The sequence below is a fragment of the Gilbertella persicaria genome, assembly GCF_025201335.1.
Source record: "Gilbertella persicaria strain CBS 190.32 chromosome Unknown B0P05scaffold_30, whole genome shotgun sequence".
Lineage (NCBI taxonomy): Eukaryota > Fungi > Mucoromycota > Mucoromycetes > Mucorales > Choanephoraceae > Gilbertella > Gilbertella persicaria.
The window spans coordinates 151,455-165,749 of record NW_026251991.1 but is presented as its reverse complement, the minus strand read 5'-3'; the positions used below and the strand labels follow the sequence as shown (position 1 = coordinate 165,749).

General features: G+C 37.2%; 8 protein-coding genes across 8 annotated transcripts; 7 read left to right on the top strand and 1 right to left on the bottom strand.

Annotated features, from left to right (window-relative positions):
- The first annotated feature begins 914 nt into the window (after nucleotides 1-914).
- On the top strand, nucleotides 915-3,558 carry B0P05DRAFT_549314 (WD40-repeat-containing domain protein). Its single transcript, XM_051579119.1, has 11 exons — nucleotides 915-1,278; nucleotides 1,321-1,402; nucleotides 1,448-1,493; nucleotides 1,542-1,647; nucleotides 1,703-1,927; nucleotides 1,970-2,111; nucleotides 2,161-2,325; nucleotides 2,370-2,481; nucleotides 2,526-2,999; nucleotides 3,046-3,178; nucleotides 3,228-3,558. The coding sequence occupies exons 1-11, from the start codon at nucleotides 1,134-1,136 to the stop codon at nucleotides 3,329-3,331; spliced, it is 1,734 nt and encodes a 577-aa protein (XP_051433064.1). The 5' UTR covers nucleotides 915-1,133; the 3' UTR covers nucleotides 3,332-3,558.
- Nucleotides 3,559-3,685: 127 nt separating this feature from the next.
- B0P05DRAFT_549306 (acetyl-coenzyme A synthetase) lies at nucleotides 3,686-6,078 on the top strand. Its single transcript, XM_051579118.1, has 5 exons — nucleotides 3,686-3,860; nucleotides 3,904-4,053; nucleotides 4,100-4,750; nucleotides 4,813-5,437; nucleotides 5,482-6,078. The coding sequence occupies exons 1-5, from the start codon at nucleotides 3,711-3,713 to the stop codon at nucleotides 5,880-5,882; spliced, it is 1,977 nt and encodes a 658-aa protein (XP_051433063.1). The 5' UTR covers nucleotides 3,686-3,710; the 3' UTR covers nucleotides 5,883-6,078.
- A 910-nt stretch (nucleotides 6,079-6,988) lies between these two features.
- On the top strand, nucleotides 6,989-9,406 carry B0P05DRAFT_176883 (FYVE zinc finger-domain-containing protein). Its single transcript, XM_051573150.1, has 8 exons — nucleotides 6,989-7,344; nucleotides 7,391-7,704; nucleotides 7,753-8,216; nucleotides 8,261-8,324; nucleotides 8,369-8,481; nucleotides 8,529-8,724; nucleotides 8,770-9,208; nucleotides 9,255-9,406. The coding sequence occupies exons 1-7, from the start codon at nucleotides 7,222-7,224 to the stop codon at nucleotides 9,206-9,208; spliced, it is 1,713 nt and encodes a 570-aa protein (XP_051433062.1). The 5' UTR covers nucleotides 6,989-7,221; the 3' UTR covers nucleotides 9,255-9,406.
- B0P05DRAFT_549292 (uncharacterized protein) lies at nucleotides 9,375-10,078 on the top strand. The gene has a single exon (XM_051579117.1). It carries the CDS (start codon nucleotides 9,813-9,815, stop codon nucleotides 10,035-10,037), a length of 225 nt encoding a protein of 74 aa, XP_051433061.1. The 5' UTR covers nucleotides 9,375-9,812; the 3' UTR covers nucleotides 10,038-10,078.
- Nucleotides 10,079-10,180: 102 nt separating this feature from the next.
- Nucleotides 10,181-10,915, top strand: B0P05DRAFT_549291 (uncharacterized protein). The gene is made up of 3 exons (XM_051579116.1): nucleotides 10,181-10,554; nucleotides 10,601-10,715; nucleotides 10,775-10,915. Exons 1-3 carry the CDS (start codon nucleotides 10,213-10,215, stop codon nucleotides 10,852-10,854), a joined length of 537 nt encoding a protein of 178 aa, XP_051433060.1. The 5' UTR covers nucleotides 10,181-10,212; the 3' UTR covers nucleotides 10,855-10,915.
- A 71-nt stretch (nucleotides 10,916-10,986) lies between these two features.
- On the top strand, nucleotides 10,987-12,029 carry B0P05DRAFT_549284 (uncharacterized protein). The gene is made up of 6 exons (XM_051579115.1): nucleotides 10,987-11,104; nucleotides 11,154-11,256; nucleotides 11,359-11,399; nucleotides 11,516-11,622; nucleotides 11,676-11,885; nucleotides 11,937-12,029. Exons 1-6 carry the CDS (start codon nucleotides 11,012-11,014, stop codon nucleotides 11,968-11,970), a joined length of 588 nt encoding a protein of 195 aa, XP_051433059.1. The 5' UTR covers nucleotides 10,987-11,011; the 3' UTR covers nucleotides 11,971-12,029.
- A 104-nt stretch (nucleotides 12,030-12,133) lies between these two features.
- On the top strand, nucleotides 12,134-13,365 carry B0P05DRAFT_549282 (uncharacterized protein). The gene is made up of 6 exons (XM_051579114.1): nucleotides 12,134-12,266; nucleotides 12,318-12,541; nucleotides 12,597-12,753; nucleotides 12,800-12,979; nucleotides 13,038-13,241; nucleotides 13,291-13,365. The coding sequence occupies exons 1-6, from the start codon at nucleotides 12,224-12,226 to the stop codon at nucleotides 13,329-13,331; spliced, it is 849 nt and encodes a 282-aa protein (XP_051433058.1). The 5' UTR covers nucleotides 12,134-12,223; the 3' UTR covers nucleotides 13,332-13,365.
- A 42-nt stretch (nucleotides 13,366-13,407) lies between these two features.
- B0P05DRAFT_549268 (cytochrome c) lies at nucleotides 13,408-14,114 on the bottom strand. The gene is made up of 4 exons (XM_051579113.1): nucleotides 13,972-14,114; nucleotides 13,787-13,918; nucleotides 13,611-13,709; nucleotides 13,408-13,555 (listed from the first exon to the last, which is right to left on the bottom strand). The coding sequence occupies exons 1-4, from the start codon at nucleotides 14,053-14,055 to the stop codon at nucleotides 13,544-13,546; spliced, it is 327 nt and encodes a 108-aa protein (XP_051433057.1). The 5' UTR covers nucleotides 14,056-14,114; the 3' UTR covers nucleotides 13,408-13,543.
- Between the last annotated feature and the right edge of the window lie 181 nt (nucleotides 14,115-14,295).

Here is a 14,295-nt window from a genome sequence, read left to right as displayed (position 1 = left end):
TCTACTGTCTACTGTCTACTGTATATCAACTGATATTTGATATCAAAAGCATAACTAATACCACAAAACTACTATTGTTACTTTACTGAACCAAGTCTCTTAATGCAACAAATTAATAAACCTCTTCACAGTCCACAGCATACTAGAAATAATTGTCTTGTAAACATTTTCAATAAATCTCAATTAGCATAAAATAATAGCTGCTGTGCTTCTTGCTTTAAATTCAAAACATTAAGTTGTAAAAGTAACTTCAGACCCCTTATGTCTTAGGATATCCTGCAAATATCACATTTAAGGCGAAAAGAAACACTTTTAGCTTATAATACACGCGGTTTACCATTATGCTGTGTAGTAAGTAGTGTTTCTTTTAATAGATATAGTTCAAGTTTTGAACCTGGAAAAGCTATATATATATATATACTATTCTGTACCTTATATTGCAATCAGTCTTAGTAAACCATATATTTTTCTTGTAGCTTTAATTACTAAAGCATATTAATCTCACTTGATGCACCATGGTAACCTGACTTGATTTTAAACAAGTTCCTATCAGTTATTTGATCCAAGTACCAAACTGAGTCATTTACAACATATATTTTGGATTAGAAAATGCTATAAAAGTGATATCTGAATACATAATAAACTCTAGATACAATACACGAATCACTTACTCTAAGCAATAGCAACCTCTATTTCAATTGAAGTTATATCAACACTGCTATATATGTGGCATTTGTAACCATAAACTTCGTCTTTTTTTTTCTTGTTGACTTTTTCTCTGATGCTTTTACAATATGTCGTGCCTTTTAAACATTGATCTCATATCAGGTACTGAAGAACCATCGATAAACAATAACTTGTAATAAAATAAACAGTGTAAATTCATCAAAACTATAATTTAACTTTATTATTGTGTGATTTACAAATAAACACTGCATTTATCCATAACTGTCGAAATAAAAAGAAAATGGCGGCGATTAAACTACGGCTAAAAAAAACACAGAGGCCCTTTCCATATTTTGTTTTTGTTTTTCCTTCTCCCCCTATCTTTTACAGACACACGTTCCATCTTGTTTAGTTTGACTGAGCATAACTTTGACTAGAGAGCACAAAACAAAAAGTATCTATAGAAAATGTCTGTTTATAACCATCGACCCATGGGGCCACCTACGTCTAGTCGTTTGATTGAATTACTGGATGCCGTCAAAAACGAATATGATCAACTTGCTCAAGAAGTCATTGTCTGTAAGAACCAAAGAGATGAATATGAGCACAAGAGTAAGTGGTACTTATAGAAGCGCGTCATTAACCATCTCTTAGTGAATAATCAAATACAAGAGATGAGTCTCTTTCAACAAAACTTGATTGATCTCGAAAGAACTCAACAAATGATAAAGAAACAGTAAGATATATACTGTATTAAATTCATAACTCATGGTCTATATAGATATGAAGAAGAAATTGCAAGACTTCGTCAACAGTTGGATCAACAAGTAAAGTATGATAAGAGAAAAATAGTGAGTTTTAAATTATTTACATAGGCACAACATGTTCAACAACATGGAAATGCTCCTGGTCCTACCGCTGCTACTGCTGCTGTTTCTGCTCCTCCTCCTCCACCTCCTGTCGCAGGTGGTGGTTATGTTGGTAAGTGATTGAATTTCAACATGGTCTTTTTTTTTAAAAAAAAGATGATAATTAGGTCCCTCTGGTTACCAACAACCACCTCAAGTACCACCATCTTCTTTAATGGAAGCTAAACCTCCTGTTCATCATCCCAATTACCCTCCAGCTGGTCCCCCTCCACCCAGTGGCCCACCTCATCCTTCTTCTGGTGTTTCTGGCCATCCCTCTTCAGGTACACCTTATATCAATGGTGGTTCCCCTCTTCCTTCTAATGCTCCACCACCACCACCGCCATCACAGCGTAAGTTATCAGATCGCGATAATCAAGCTAAATCTTGTTTAGTCACTGCTACTCGAGCTGGTGTCAATCCTGTCAAGTCCGGGGCTGGTCCTCACAATACTGGAGCTTCAGAAGCCCTTGGTGACATTAACCCTGAAAGTGTTCCTCCTAATATGAAGGTGGAAGGACAAGACTGGTTTGCATTGTATGTGTATTATTATTTAAGAATTTATTTACTTATATGACCATCATAGGTTCAATCCTAAAGCTACCCGTTATCTTAAAGTAGACCTTGTTCATACTTTTGAACATGGTAGTGTTGTCTGTTGCGTTAAATTTAGTGCTGATGGTCGTTTCCTTGCTGCTGGTTGTAATCAAGCCACTTATATTTACGATACTATGTCTGCTACTCGTGTTGCGTAAGTCTGCTTCCTCATATAAACGTTTTATTTACTTTAGATAGTGTTCTTCAAGATGAAAATGCTGGTCGTGACGGTGATCTTTATATTCGTTCAGTTAGTTTCAGTCCTGATGGCAAATTCTTGGCTACAGGTGCTGAAGACAAACAAATCAGAGTAAGTCAATAGAGAAAAGAATCTTACATTAACAACTTGTTTAGATTTGGGATATTGCAAAGAAGCGTATTCGTGGTATCTTGTCCGGTCATGAACAAGACATTTACTCACTTGAGTTCAGTCGTGATGGTCGTATTCTTGTTTCTGGTTCAGGTGACCGAACAGCCCGTATCTGGGACTGGCAAAGCATTCGTTGCTTACATGAGCTCCGCATTAATGATGTAGAGCAACAAGATTTGGGTGTGACCAGTGTTGCCATTTCCCCTGACAGCCGTCTTGTTGCTGCTGGTAGTCTGGACAAAGTGGTTCGTGTTTGGGATGCTGTTACAGGCCAACTGTTGGAGCGTTTAGAAGGACATAAGGATAGTGTGTATTCTGTTGCTTTTATGCCAGATGGAAAGACATTAGTGAGTGGTAGTTTAGATAAGACGTTGAGAATGTGGCAATTGGGCGGTGAAAGATCAAATGGAGGATATGATCGCAAGAGTGCCTGTATTCAAGTATTCACTGGTCACAAAGTAAGATGTTGTGTATGTGTATGTATGTATGTACTTATGATAACAGGACTTTGTTTTATCTGTCGCTACTACACCTGATGGTAATTGGATTGTCTCTGGCTCAAAGGACCGTGGCGTTCAATTTTGGGATCCTCGTACAGGACAAACACAGTTTATGCTTCAAGGTCACAAAAATTCTGGTAAGGGGAAGAGAAATTGTATTTCATCAGGCTTATCTTGTTATTTTAGTGATTTCTGTTGCCACAAGTCCTGGTCATAAGCCTATGTTTGCTACTGGTTCCGGTGATAATCGTGCTCGTATTTGGAGTTACGAACCATTAGGACCCAACTAAACTGCATATCACCAATTCAAACACTTGTATATTATACATCCCTTTTTTTTCGTTTTTTTTTTTTTTTAAATCTTTCTAGGAATATACGCGTATATACAAATACAAACACACACACACACACACACACAAATATACATACATAAAGAGTTTGTTTCCCAAGACAACTGTTTCAGTGAGAAAATAATCTGGGGTAAAATTAAAACTTGGGATTGATGTGGCACATTCAAAGTGGGTGTGTGTGAATCTTGTCATTGTCTCACAATGGGGTTTGTTTAGCTTATGTCATCTAAGATCACACACACACACACAGTGCAGGTACCTCTATTAATATAAAAATAAACCTTTTTTGTTATTGTTTTTTTCTCAAAAGCTATTCATAATGACTGTTGGAGCTACTGATGCTGTATTCCCTGTTCCTTCTCGACTACTAAATGGAAATGATATTCCAAAGCCTTATATTTCTAGTTTTGAAGACTACAAAACCAAATGGGAAGAGAGTGTAAAAGACCCGAAGAAGTTCTTTGGCAATGTATGTCAAGATATCGATACAACACATAACTCATTTCTGTTAGCTTGCACGAGACTTATTGAATTGGTCAAAACCTTTTGAAACTGTTCAAAGCGGTAGTTTTGAACAAGGAGATATTGCTTGGTTCTTGGAAGGCGAATTAAATGTTTCAGTCAATTGTGTTGACCGCCATGCATTAGTGACACCAGACAAGGTGAGTCATGTTTTGAAGAATGCATCAACAGCTCATGTTTCTATAGATTGCTATTATTCATGAAGGTGATGAACCTGAAAATGTACGCAACATTACCTATCGTGAATTATTACAGCAAGTATGTCGTGTAGCAAATACGCTCAAGGCATTGGATGTACGCAAAGGTGATAATGTGGCTATTTATATGCCTATGGTGCCTGAAGCTGTTTATGCCATGTTGGCTTGTGCACGTATTGGTGCTGTTCATTCAGTGGTGTTTGCTGGATTCTCTTCGGATTCCTTACGTGACCGTATCAATGATTGTGGTGCTCGCGTTGTCTTGACAGCTGATGAGGGTCGTCGTGGGGGTAAAAACATTGCTACCAAACGCATTGTCGATGAAGCATTGAAGTCAACACCTACCGTTGAACATGTTTTGGTGTTGCGTCGTACGGGATCCGATGTGCCTTTTACCTCAGGTCGCGATCTTTGGTGGCACGAAGAAATGGCAAAAGCACGCCCTTATTGCGCTCCAGTCAATGTCAATGCTGAAGACCCTTTGTTCTTACTCTACACTTCAGGATCCACAGGTACGCCTAAGGGTGTGGTGCACACGACAGGCGGTTATCTTTTGGGTGCCGCTGCTACTGTTAAATACGTCTTTGATTATCATGAAGGAGATATTCATGCTTGTATGGCTGATATTGGCTGGATTACTGTAAGTCGCTATACATTGATAGATGCATAGGTCAACTTTTTTGTGTGTATATATATATATAGGGTCATACCTACATTGTTTATGGTCCTCTTGCACTAGGTGCCACAACAGTTTTGTTTGAATCGACTCCTACTTATCCAAGCCCATCTCGTTTCTGGCAATTAATAGCCAAACACAAGGTCACTCAATTCTACACAGCGCCCACGGCCATTCGAGCTCTTCGTCGTTTAGGCGATAAATGGATCGATGGCGTTGATCTCAGCTCACTTCGTGTCATTGGTTCTGTAGGTGAACCCATCAATCCCGAAGCATGGTTATGGTACAATGAAAAAGTTGGTAAAGGCCAATGTGCTGTGGTCGATACCTATTGGCAAACAGAAACCGGCTCTATCATCGTCACGCCTTTACCTGGAGCCACAGCAACCAAGCCAGGAAGTGCTACTTTCCCCTTTTTTGGTGTTCAGCCTGTCATTTTGGATCCTGTCAGTGGTCAAGAACTTAAAGGAAATGATGTGAGTGGTGTCTTGGCTATCAGTCAACCTTGGCCCTCGATTGCTCGTAGTGTTTATAACAATCATTATCGTTACCTTGATACCTATCTCAAGCCCTACAAAGGATATTACTTTACAGGCGATGGCGCTCGTCGTGATAAAGATGGCTATATCTTTATTGAAGGACGTGTGGATGGTAAGTGCAACTTTTTGTCCTATTAGATGCTGAATCAATCATAGATGTCATTAATGTATCGGGTCATCGACTGTCGACTGCCGAAATTGAATCTGCTTTAATCCTGCATCATTCTGTTGCTGAGGCAGCCGTTGTAGGTGGCCAAGACGATTTAACAGGTCAATGTATCCACGCTTATTGTACATTGAAGCCCAACATTGAAGATTCAGAGGGCCTTGATAAAGAGTTAGCTTTGCAAGTCAGAAAAGTGATTGGTCCATTTGCCACGCCTAAACGTATTTATGTTGTGAATGATTTGCCCAAGACACGGTCTGGCAAGATTATGCGTCGTATTCTTCGAAAGATTGTGAACGGCGAACAGGATTCGTTAGGTGATACTTCTACTTTGGCAGAACCTGCAGTTGTGACTCAATTGATTGAGCGTGTCCATGGAAAAAAGCAGTAACGCCATATCTTGTTAATAAAGGCGATTGTATAAAGATATATATCTTTGATATGTGTATTTTTTTTATGTTGCTCAATAACACTTCGAACATAATTCAAGCTGAACAATGATTATATTCTGAAGCTAACAATATATTCGATCGCCCCATTTTGGATTCTGCTCTTCACTAAACAGAATAAAGATTACATTATTCAGGGAAGCTAATAGATCAGTTCTTGCCAAAAATATATGCCATTGGCCTTATTAAGTTGTCTAGAAATCATATAATTCTCTTTCAGAGAATACCCTCTTTAAATGCAGCTACATCTTTCTTCAGCTATCCATCAATCTTCACTTTAGACAGTACTGTCACGTGACTTGTGTGACCAGGAAAACCAAGAAAGAACATCATGACAGGACCAAAAAAGACGTTTGCTATTAAGAGTACACAAAAGAGGGGAGCAATCAAAAAGACTCCTCAAGTAAAGTTGTAGATATAGACACGAAAAGTTAAATGGTATAAAGAGAAAATATGTTTACTACCAGGATAAACAGCAAAAGTCAAGAAACGTATTTTTGTTTTTTGGCTGTAGCGTACAATATTTATATATCTTTTGAGAAATGAACATTTGGAAGCTATTCAAGTACATTATACTCACATATAGGCTATATATTAACATAAAAAATTCATCTGCAACCCTGCCAAAATCACATTTCTTCGATTTCGACAATTTTCGAAAAGGTAGTATCCGTTATTTTTTTTATGATATCTACGGAGTTTTAAAAAACTCACAACCTAGTTTTGAAAGTAGTTCCAAGTTGACAAGTCATGATTCCCATCCCCAGCTCCATCTTCAACTAAACGCATTTCAGAGAACGATCAAAGGTTTATGAGCACTATATAAGCTTAAAAATCTACTGTTCCTCAGTAAAAGGCCAAGTCATAATGGCTCATAGGTACACTTTATTACCCTAAGTTTTAAAAGTAGAATCCTTTGGTCTTTTCTTAGTCATTTTAAATAAATAACACAGCATACAAGTTACTTCTAGTACTGATGATACATGAAAAACAGATATGCAGTGTATTTAAAACTTGCATAATCATATCAAGAGTAATTCTTCAACATGCATCAACAAGAAAACGTAGGTAAAGAATGACAAAAGCAATGCTACAATTGCAAAATAGAACAAAGACATCCCTTTTTCTGTAAACAAATGATGGAATAGATTCACCAATTATGCTTACTCATGCGGTGTATAAAAGAAAACTCCTCCTCCACCACCTCCTCCTCCATTGTTACCTAAATCACATCACCTGTGTGTTGTTTTTTTTCCATTTATTTCTTTCTATACAGTAGAGATGCAAGCCATACCATCTGGCCATCTTTCTAATACTCTGAATCACCAAGACTATGTTCCTGTTGAGGGTATACTTTGCCCTATATGCCAAATAAACTGCCATTCTTTACAGAACCTGAATAGAGTAAGCGTATATTGTTATTTATTCATTGTTTATACAAAAAGCATAGCATCTCGATATTGAACACAATGAGGAAGAATCAAAAGGTGCTTTAATGTCTTGGCTTCGCAATGCACAAAAAAAAATGCAGACTTCACTCAAGTCGGGCACTTCACCCCCTTCCAACGACACCAAGTTCAAGCCATGGATAGAACCTTCGTTTATCCACAGTTTGTCACTGAACAACAGTCCCAGCTTTTTTGTATCAGATACAGATAAGCAAAGTGAGTTTGTCACACGGGACCACTGGCAGCGTGGGACAGGCAATGATAAATGTCATATTTCCGAATGCCGCGAAAAGCAAGTGAGACAACACTGTCGCAAGTAAGTTGGACTCGATCAAGCTGATAGGGTGCTTATGTGTCTCTGTAGATGTGGCAAGTTGTTTTGTGATACACATACACAGTATGAAATCAAACTTGATCGAATGGCACGTCATGATCCTCAACACGGTGTGTGGTCTAAAGTATGTGTGGAATGTTATACTAGTCGACCAGGATATAGGGATCATCAGGGCACAACACGTAGTAAGACAGCCTTGTTTCTTAAGCAGAGAGAAAAGACCATTGATTGTGTGCATTTGGAGAGTAACAGGCTGGAAAAGAGACTAGAGAAATTGGCAAGGATACATCAATCGACGGATCTCCCCAAAAAACCACCCATGTCGCACCATAACTCTGGCTTACTCTCCCCGTCCAGTGCATCTCTCAATAGTCTATCACTTGACAGATCAGATTCAACTTCCTCCAGAGATAGTTTGGGTAGTATGTTGTCCCCCAAGTCCTCTTTTGTATCGAACAGCAACAGTATCTTAAGCATGAAACTAAAGTATAGAGGTAATATGGAAACAAAAAACTCAAATGACTTAACAAAGGGATAGATGGTGAACAATCAGTGACAAAATGGGAAGATGATCGCCTAGTAAAAGCATGTCCATTATGCGAGTAAGTTGTGCATACATCACTTATATAGACTTATGTTTGGTTAGAATACCATTCACATTGATCAACCGCAAACACCATTGTCGACTATGTGGAAAAGTAGTGTGTGGCAATTCAAAATGTTCTAAAATGATACCTTTATTTACAGACATGTCTTCAGGTAGACTATCCTCACTTACTTTGTTGTTGTTTCCTTACGCTTGATAGACACATTTGATGATGAACCTGTGGGAGACACAAGAGCTTGTCGTGATTGTCAACGCTATGTCTTTAGACGCAAATTAAGAAACGAAGAAGCATCTAAACCTTTACCTATCATCCAACTCTATAACCAACTATCAATCACTCGAAAGAACATTGAAAAGCTTTTACCCAAATTCCATGAAACCATTCTTATGTTAGAGTAAGTGTGTGTATTACAACAAACTATGGATTGATATCGTCATAGAAAAGAAAACATCACTGCTCATACACATGAAAGCTTCATTATGGCTGCCAAGATCCGAAAATCACTTTTGGATAATTTTACTTTGTATGATACACTAGCTAAAAGTATCCATACTTTACCTGTGAGATCTCCTTGCATGAAGCGTCTTCAAGCCAATATTTGCAATGCAGCCAATATGTATTTACAGCAAAACATGTTGCCACTGCAAATGCTACCTCGTATTCTAAAACCAGACCATGCAACAAAGAAAAAGACAAGTCCAGAGAGAAAAGAACTAGAGACCCAACTTCAAGCTTATCTCGAGCAATATGAACTTGTTGGAGGGTTTATTCGAGAAGCCAATGCTGACAGAAAATACGACGATGTTAAGACATTAAAGATAAGCTTGGAAGAGCTTGATTTAGAAATCAAACGCTTAAAATCACTCTTGAGTGAATAGGTAATAAAGATATCTTTTTTTTTTCTTTTCATAATGATTAAGGTAGACCTTCTCTCTGCGTACCTGATGTCCAGGCGTAAATGCACTTAAACTCCGAAACGCGACTCTACCGCGTCTTATTTATTTTTATTTTCTTTCTTTCTTTCTTTCTTTTTAGCGTGTATGATGGCAAGTCAACAAGAAGAGGTAAATTCAATATGAAATCATGGCCTATGCTCATTCCTTTCTCCCTCCTTAAAGTGGGATGCTGACGTTATTAAGTTTTGGAGTGCAGCCGTGACAAGTTACCAAGTAAGATCTAACTCAGTCCTACTATATACTCATCTCAGCTAGACATGCCATGAACCAACCACTGAACTTCGAGATCCAGAACAAATCGCAGCTGATCTCGTCAAGGACTTGCCCTTTAAATCTCAGTAAATACAATGCGTTTCATGTCCTCTCTCGATAGCTCATCAATCTCTTTCTCTCTATTAGACTTAATGCCACTGTACTTGATCATGAACACGACTTTGTTTCGAAGGAAGAAACACAGTCTGAAACACCACATACGGAGCCAGTCATCCATACACCATCCAAAGACATATTAGAGCCTAGTGAGCCTATGTTTGAAGAACCAAATCCTGTCTATGAAGCACCAGAAGAACAGGCGATGGATACCAATGCTTATGAGCAGTACTATACAGATCAGTCATTTATGCAGCCACCTCCAATGCCACCGCCTACCACATCAGAAGAAAACGAATTATTTTCCAATGTGATCATGTCATGGTATTACGCTGGATACTATACTGCTTTATATCAGGCAAGTGTTGATATCTTTTCTTAAAACTTATTATTCTTTAATAGGCTCAACAGCGAAACCATTAACAGCATATACCTCATATCATAAGCATGTAATAAATGGATGCCCTATAAATTAACTTGACTGAATTTCAAGTTCCTTTATTTCCTTTTCTTTTCTTTCTCTTTCTTTTTCTTTTTTTTTTTCTTTATTGAAAACCATGGAAGACAATAAGAGCAGCAACAGTGAAAAAGCACCTATTCTTTGTACAGCAGGGTGTGGCTTTTATGGCAGTGAAGCCTTTAATAACATGTGTAGTCAGTGCTTTAAGGCCAAGAACAAAGAGCCTTCTGAAAAGGTCAAGTCACCATCTCTTGACGATACCACCATCGTAACCAACATTGAAAAGTCAAGAAAGCACCTTCGAAGTCCCTCCCCCGACGATCCGAGAATAAGCAGTGCACCTGGTTCTTCAATAGCTTCGCCATCTATTCAAGAGAACGATAGCAACCAAAAACCCGTTCAGTCAAATAAAGGAAGATGCTTTAAATGTCGATTAAAGGTAAAGTTCAATTCAAGGAAAGTGTAGATATTCATAAGTACAATAGGTTCCTTTAGCTAAACAAGCAGCTAACAAATGTAGATGTGGATATGTATTTTGTGATAGTCATCGTTACCCTGACCGACATGACTGCGATGTCGATTATGCAAAGCTAGATAGAGGTAGATATAGATATAGATATATGTGCGTTTTAAAATTTAATTGATCAATGTTTCTTTAGAAATCCTAGCAAAAAACAATCCTAAATTACATGAGCGTCCAAAAGGTGGTAGATCATTTCAACGCATTGATAGTTTATAATCACTTTTTTTTTTATCCCTCAAATAAAGCATGAGTGAAATATCTATATATAAAAAAAAAATGACGTGTATGGGACTTTGTTTTTTAATATAAAAAGAAATTTATTTTATTTTTTTCTTTTCTTTTCTTTTCTTTTTTGTATATACTATCTGACACTATGAGCACTGTAGAAAAAGAACAAGCAACTAAACCAGTTGAAGAGACTGTTACGCAAAATGAAACTACAGAAGACCCTTCTGAAGTCGACAAGGTAATAATGACTTGGTTTATTTCATTGTGTTTTCTTACATCTATCATAGGAACTTGAAGATATGAAGAAGCGCGTCAAGGATATGGAAGATGAAGCAGCCAAGTTACGTGAAATGCAGGCTGAAGTAGAGAAATCCATGCATCCTGAAGAAGGTAAATTGGAGGAAAATTTAAAGAGAGAGAGAGAGAGAAAGAGATAAAAAAAAAGAGAGAAAGAAAAAAGAAAGAAAATAGACATATAAAAAAAATATGTAGATAAAGAAACAGTTGACAGTCGTTCTGTTTATGTTGGCAATGTAAGAAGGGAGAAAAAAAAAAGAAACGACCAAAAAAGAGGCTACTTTTTTTTTTTTTTTTTTTTTTTTTTTTTGGTTATCAAGAATAGAAAGTATATTTAACTCGATTATCATAGGTTGATTATGGTGCTTCTCCAGAAGAACTTCAAGCTCATTTCCAATCTTGCGGTACAATTAACCGAGTGACTATTTTGTGCGATAAATTCACAGGCCATCCTAAAGGGTAAATCGATTCTATACATCTTATTCTCGTCTAATTCACCCATTGAATTTTAGTTATGCCTATGTTGAATTTGCTGAACCTAGTTTTGTAAACGCAGCAGTCGCATTAAATGAAAGTTTATTCCGTGCTCGTTTGCTGAAGGTCACACCCAAACGTACAAATGTTCCAGGCTTCTCTGCTCGTGGAAGAGGAAGAGGTCGTGGTGGTTTCCGTGGTATGCCTTATTATGGTCATTCTCCTATGTATGGTTATCGTGGTAGAGGGTAATGTAGAGTTGCATTCTTGAAGCACATCATTAACACTATCTTTTATAGTCGTGGAAGAGGCGGTTATTATGCCCCTTATTAACTTTCTATTCTATAAAACAACTAATAAAAAAAAAAAACTCTTTTTTCTATCATCACTGACATGCAAGCATTTTTTTTTTTTATCTGATTTCTTAATTTGATTTTTTTATTTAAACCGTCTCATTTTGAGTGTGTAGATTATAAATAAATTAAAATTTTAAAACCTTGCTCCTTCTCTTATTTTTATTATTATTCACTCTACCAATAATATACCCCATTTCCTTCCTTATTAAACTGTCTCTTTTTTGTTTATAATGGACGTTTATAACAATACCTTTTCACAACAACCACAAAAAAGTAAGTTATTAGAGTCAAACTAGAGATGACTGACCAAGATGATGATGTTAGGTTTGTCATCTAAGCGCTCAAATATGAATAACAAATACCGTTCATCTACTTCTTCTTCCATCTTGCAACAACAACAGCAACAAGAGCTTTTGATTGAACCTAGCGTATCTACTAGCTCACTGAACAAGAGAAGTTCGATGGGCTATCGTAGACCTCTTTCTACCGCCTCCACAAATAACAGATACAGTCGCAACAGTTTCCTTGGTGACGATGATTTGGATTATGTAAGTGCATATAATCCCTCCCCTTGGATAGCATGGTAACTAAATGGTGCTTTAGGACAAGAGGGACTATACCGTTGATTATGATCATAATGAACCACAAGAAGATTGGGAGAACATTTTGAGACAATATGACAGATATAGTACCAATGATGATGACAGAAGAAAGAGCAAGCGAGCCAGTCGTATCATGGAATCTTATCAAGATATGCCTGGTAAGTGTAGATACGCAATGATGATGGGCTCATACGTTTCTGTTAGTGGAAGTACCTATTGTTGATGAACCTACTACTGTATTGGACTGCTATGACTTCCCTCCTGCTTTTAAAACCCATCATTTACATGATATTTTCAGAAGTTATGAAACGAGTCGTGGTGGATATCGAATTAAGTGGTTGTCTGATACCCGAGCTTTGATTATTTTCGATCATCCAGCTACAGGTAAAAAGGGAGTGAATTTAAGCGCGTATTTGTTTATTTATTTTATTTTCGCATATAGCCAAAAAGGCCTATATTGATAATGTAACACATGCATTAGCCAAGATTCGTCCCTATGATGGTCCTATTGATTTCTTGAAAGACAATCAACAAAACCAGCAACCTCAGCAAAGAAGACCCATGTCGATGGACAATAAAAGACAATCCTTTAATGCCTACAACAATAACGGTAATGGAAGAAATTCCAACAGAAACTCAATGAGAAGTAAGTTACTTTCTTTTTCATTATTCTATAAAACTCACGCTTTTGCTAGTGGATGAAAATGACATTAAAAGATTAAGTGTTGCACTTTAAACGGAATTTTAAATTTAAATAAACCAAAAAAAAAAAAAAAAAAAAAAAAAGAATTTCTCAAATAGACAAGGGGATGTAAGTTTTTGATTTGTTCAATTTATACATGAAACACAACCAGACAAGAAAAAAGAAAAAAAAAAAAACTAGGTTTAGAATGAATAATATATTTCTAAGTCTTTTGGTTACTATTACAATCATAAAAAAAGAATGATTTAACAAGATTCCTAACATGAACAATAAGTACAAGCTAAACAAAGTTATCATTTTTTTCCCTCTTACCTTCAAATAAGCAACAACGTCGGCACGGTCCTTGGGCTTCTTGAAACCAGCGAAAGCCATCTTGGTACCAGGGATATACTTCTTGGGGTTTTCAAGGTACTGTTTTTTTAAAAAAAAAAGGGGGGAGGGGTGAGATAAGAACCTTTCATTTCCTTCCTCTCGCTCATGATACTTACATCAAAGAGGGTTTGTTCATCCCAGACAACACCCTTATCAATGTTGGCTTGAGTGTAAGAGTAACCAGCAGCTTGACCAGACTTACGGCCAAACAAACCATGAAGGTTGGGACCAACCTTGTGAGCACCAGACTATAGAGAGCGATGAATATATAATGATTTCATTATGATCATGTTTGACTTACTTCTTCGACAGTGTGACATTGGGCACAACGAGTCTTGAAAAGCTTAGCACCAGCAGTAGCGTTACCTGAACCGGGAGTGGACATAATGTATGAGTGGGGGGGTTTAAAGTTAATACAAGTAAGAAAAAAAAAGAAAAAAGAAAAAAAAGGATGAACAATTTTTTTATATCTTTTTTTGAAATGACAAGCCCCCACGCCATTATGGCCCTGATATAATAAAACACCGCTTTAACCCGTTCAATCCGAATCGAAATGTGTCAAACATTACGTAGTCAACACTAAATTAAATTTAAAAAAGGTCTATATACATTGAGTCTATAAACA

Coding starts and splice junctions, on each gene's coding strand:
- B0P05DRAFT_549292 (XM_051579117.1), top strand. CDS start 9,813: ATGTTTGAAGAACCAAATCCTGTCTATGAAGCACCAGAAGAACAGGCG.
- B0P05DRAFT_549284 (XM_051579115.1), top strand. CDS start 11,012: ATGAGCACTGTAGAAAAAGAACAAGCAACTAAACCAGTTGAAGAGACT. Junction 11,257..11,358: donor ATCCATGCATCCTGAAGAAG/GTAAATTGGAGG, acceptor AAAAATATGTAG/ATAAAGAAACAGTTGACAGT. Junction 11,886..11,936: donor TATGGTTATCGTGGTAGAGG/GTAATGTAGAGT, acceptor TATCTTTTATAG/TCGTGGAAGAGGCGGTTATT.
- B0P05DRAFT_549268 (XM_051579113.1), bottom strand. CDS start 14,055: ATGTCCACTCCCGGTTCAGGTAACGCTACTGCTGGTGCTAAGCTTTTC. Junction 13,919..13,971: donor AATGTCACACTGTCGAAGAA/GTAAGTCAAACA, acceptor CGCTCTCTATAG/TCTGGTGCTCACAAGGTTGG. Junction 13,710..13,786: donor ATGAACAAACCCTCTTTGAT/GTAAGTATCATG, acceptor TTAAAAAAACAG/TACCTTGAAAACCCCAAGAA.
- B0P05DRAFT_549282 (XM_051579114.1), top strand. CDS start 12,224: ATGGACGTTTATAACAATACCTTTTCACAACAACCACAAAAAA. Junction 12,980..13,037: donor TTTCGATCATCCAGCTACAG/GTAAAAAGGGAG, acceptor TTTCGCATATAG/CCAAAAAGGCCTATATTGAT. Junction 13,242..13,290: donor CAACAGAAACTCAATGAGAA/GTAAGTTACTTT, acceptor CGCTTTTGCTAG/TGGATGAAAATGACATTAAA.
- B0P05DRAFT_549314 (XM_051579119.1), top strand. CDS start 1,134: ATGTCTGTTTATAACCATCGACCCATGGGGCCACCTACGTCTAGTCGT. Junction 1,494..1,541: donor GTCAACAGTTGGATCAACAA/GTAAAGTATGAT, acceptor TTATTTACATAG/GCACAACATGTTCAACAACA. Junction 1,928..1,969: donor ACCACCACCGCCATCACAGC/GTAAGTTATCAG, acceptor AATCTTGTTTAG/TCACTGCTACTCGAGCTGGT.
- B0P05DRAFT_549306 (XM_051579118.1), top strand. CDS start 3,711: ATGACTGTTGGAGCTACTGATGCTGTATTCCCTGTTCCTTCTCGACTA. Junction 4,054..4,099: donor CATTAGTGACACCAGACAAG/GTGAGTCATGTT, acceptor ATGTTTCTATAG/ATTGCTATTATTCATGAAGG. Junction 4,751..4,812: donor CTGATATTGGCTGGATTACT/GTAAGTCGCTAT, acceptor ATATATATATAG/GGTCATACCTACATTGTTTA.
- B0P05DRAFT_176883 (XM_051573150.1), top strand. CDS start 7,222: ATGCAAGCCATACCATCTGGCCATCTTTCTAATACTCTGAATCACCAA. Junction 7,705..7,752: donor GTGAGACAACACTGTCGCAA/GTAAGTTGGACT, acceptor GTGTCTCTGTAG/ATGTGGCAAGTTGTTTTGTG. Junction 8,325..8,368: donor AAAGCATGTCCATTATGCGA/GTAAGTTGTGCA, acceptor ATGTTTGGTTAG/AATACCATTCACATTGATCA.
- B0P05DRAFT_549291 (XM_051579116.1), top strand. CDS start 10,213: ATGGAAGACAATAAGAGCAGCAACAGTGAAAAAGCACCTATTCTTTGT. Junction 10,555..10,600: donor GCTTTAAATGTCGATTAAAG/GTAAAGTTCAAT, acceptor TAAGTACAATAG/GTTCCTTTAGCTAAACAAGC. Junction 10,716..10,774: donor TTATGCAAAGCTAGATAGAG/GTAGATATAGAT, acceptor ATGTTTCTTTAG/AAATCCTAGCAAAAAACAAT.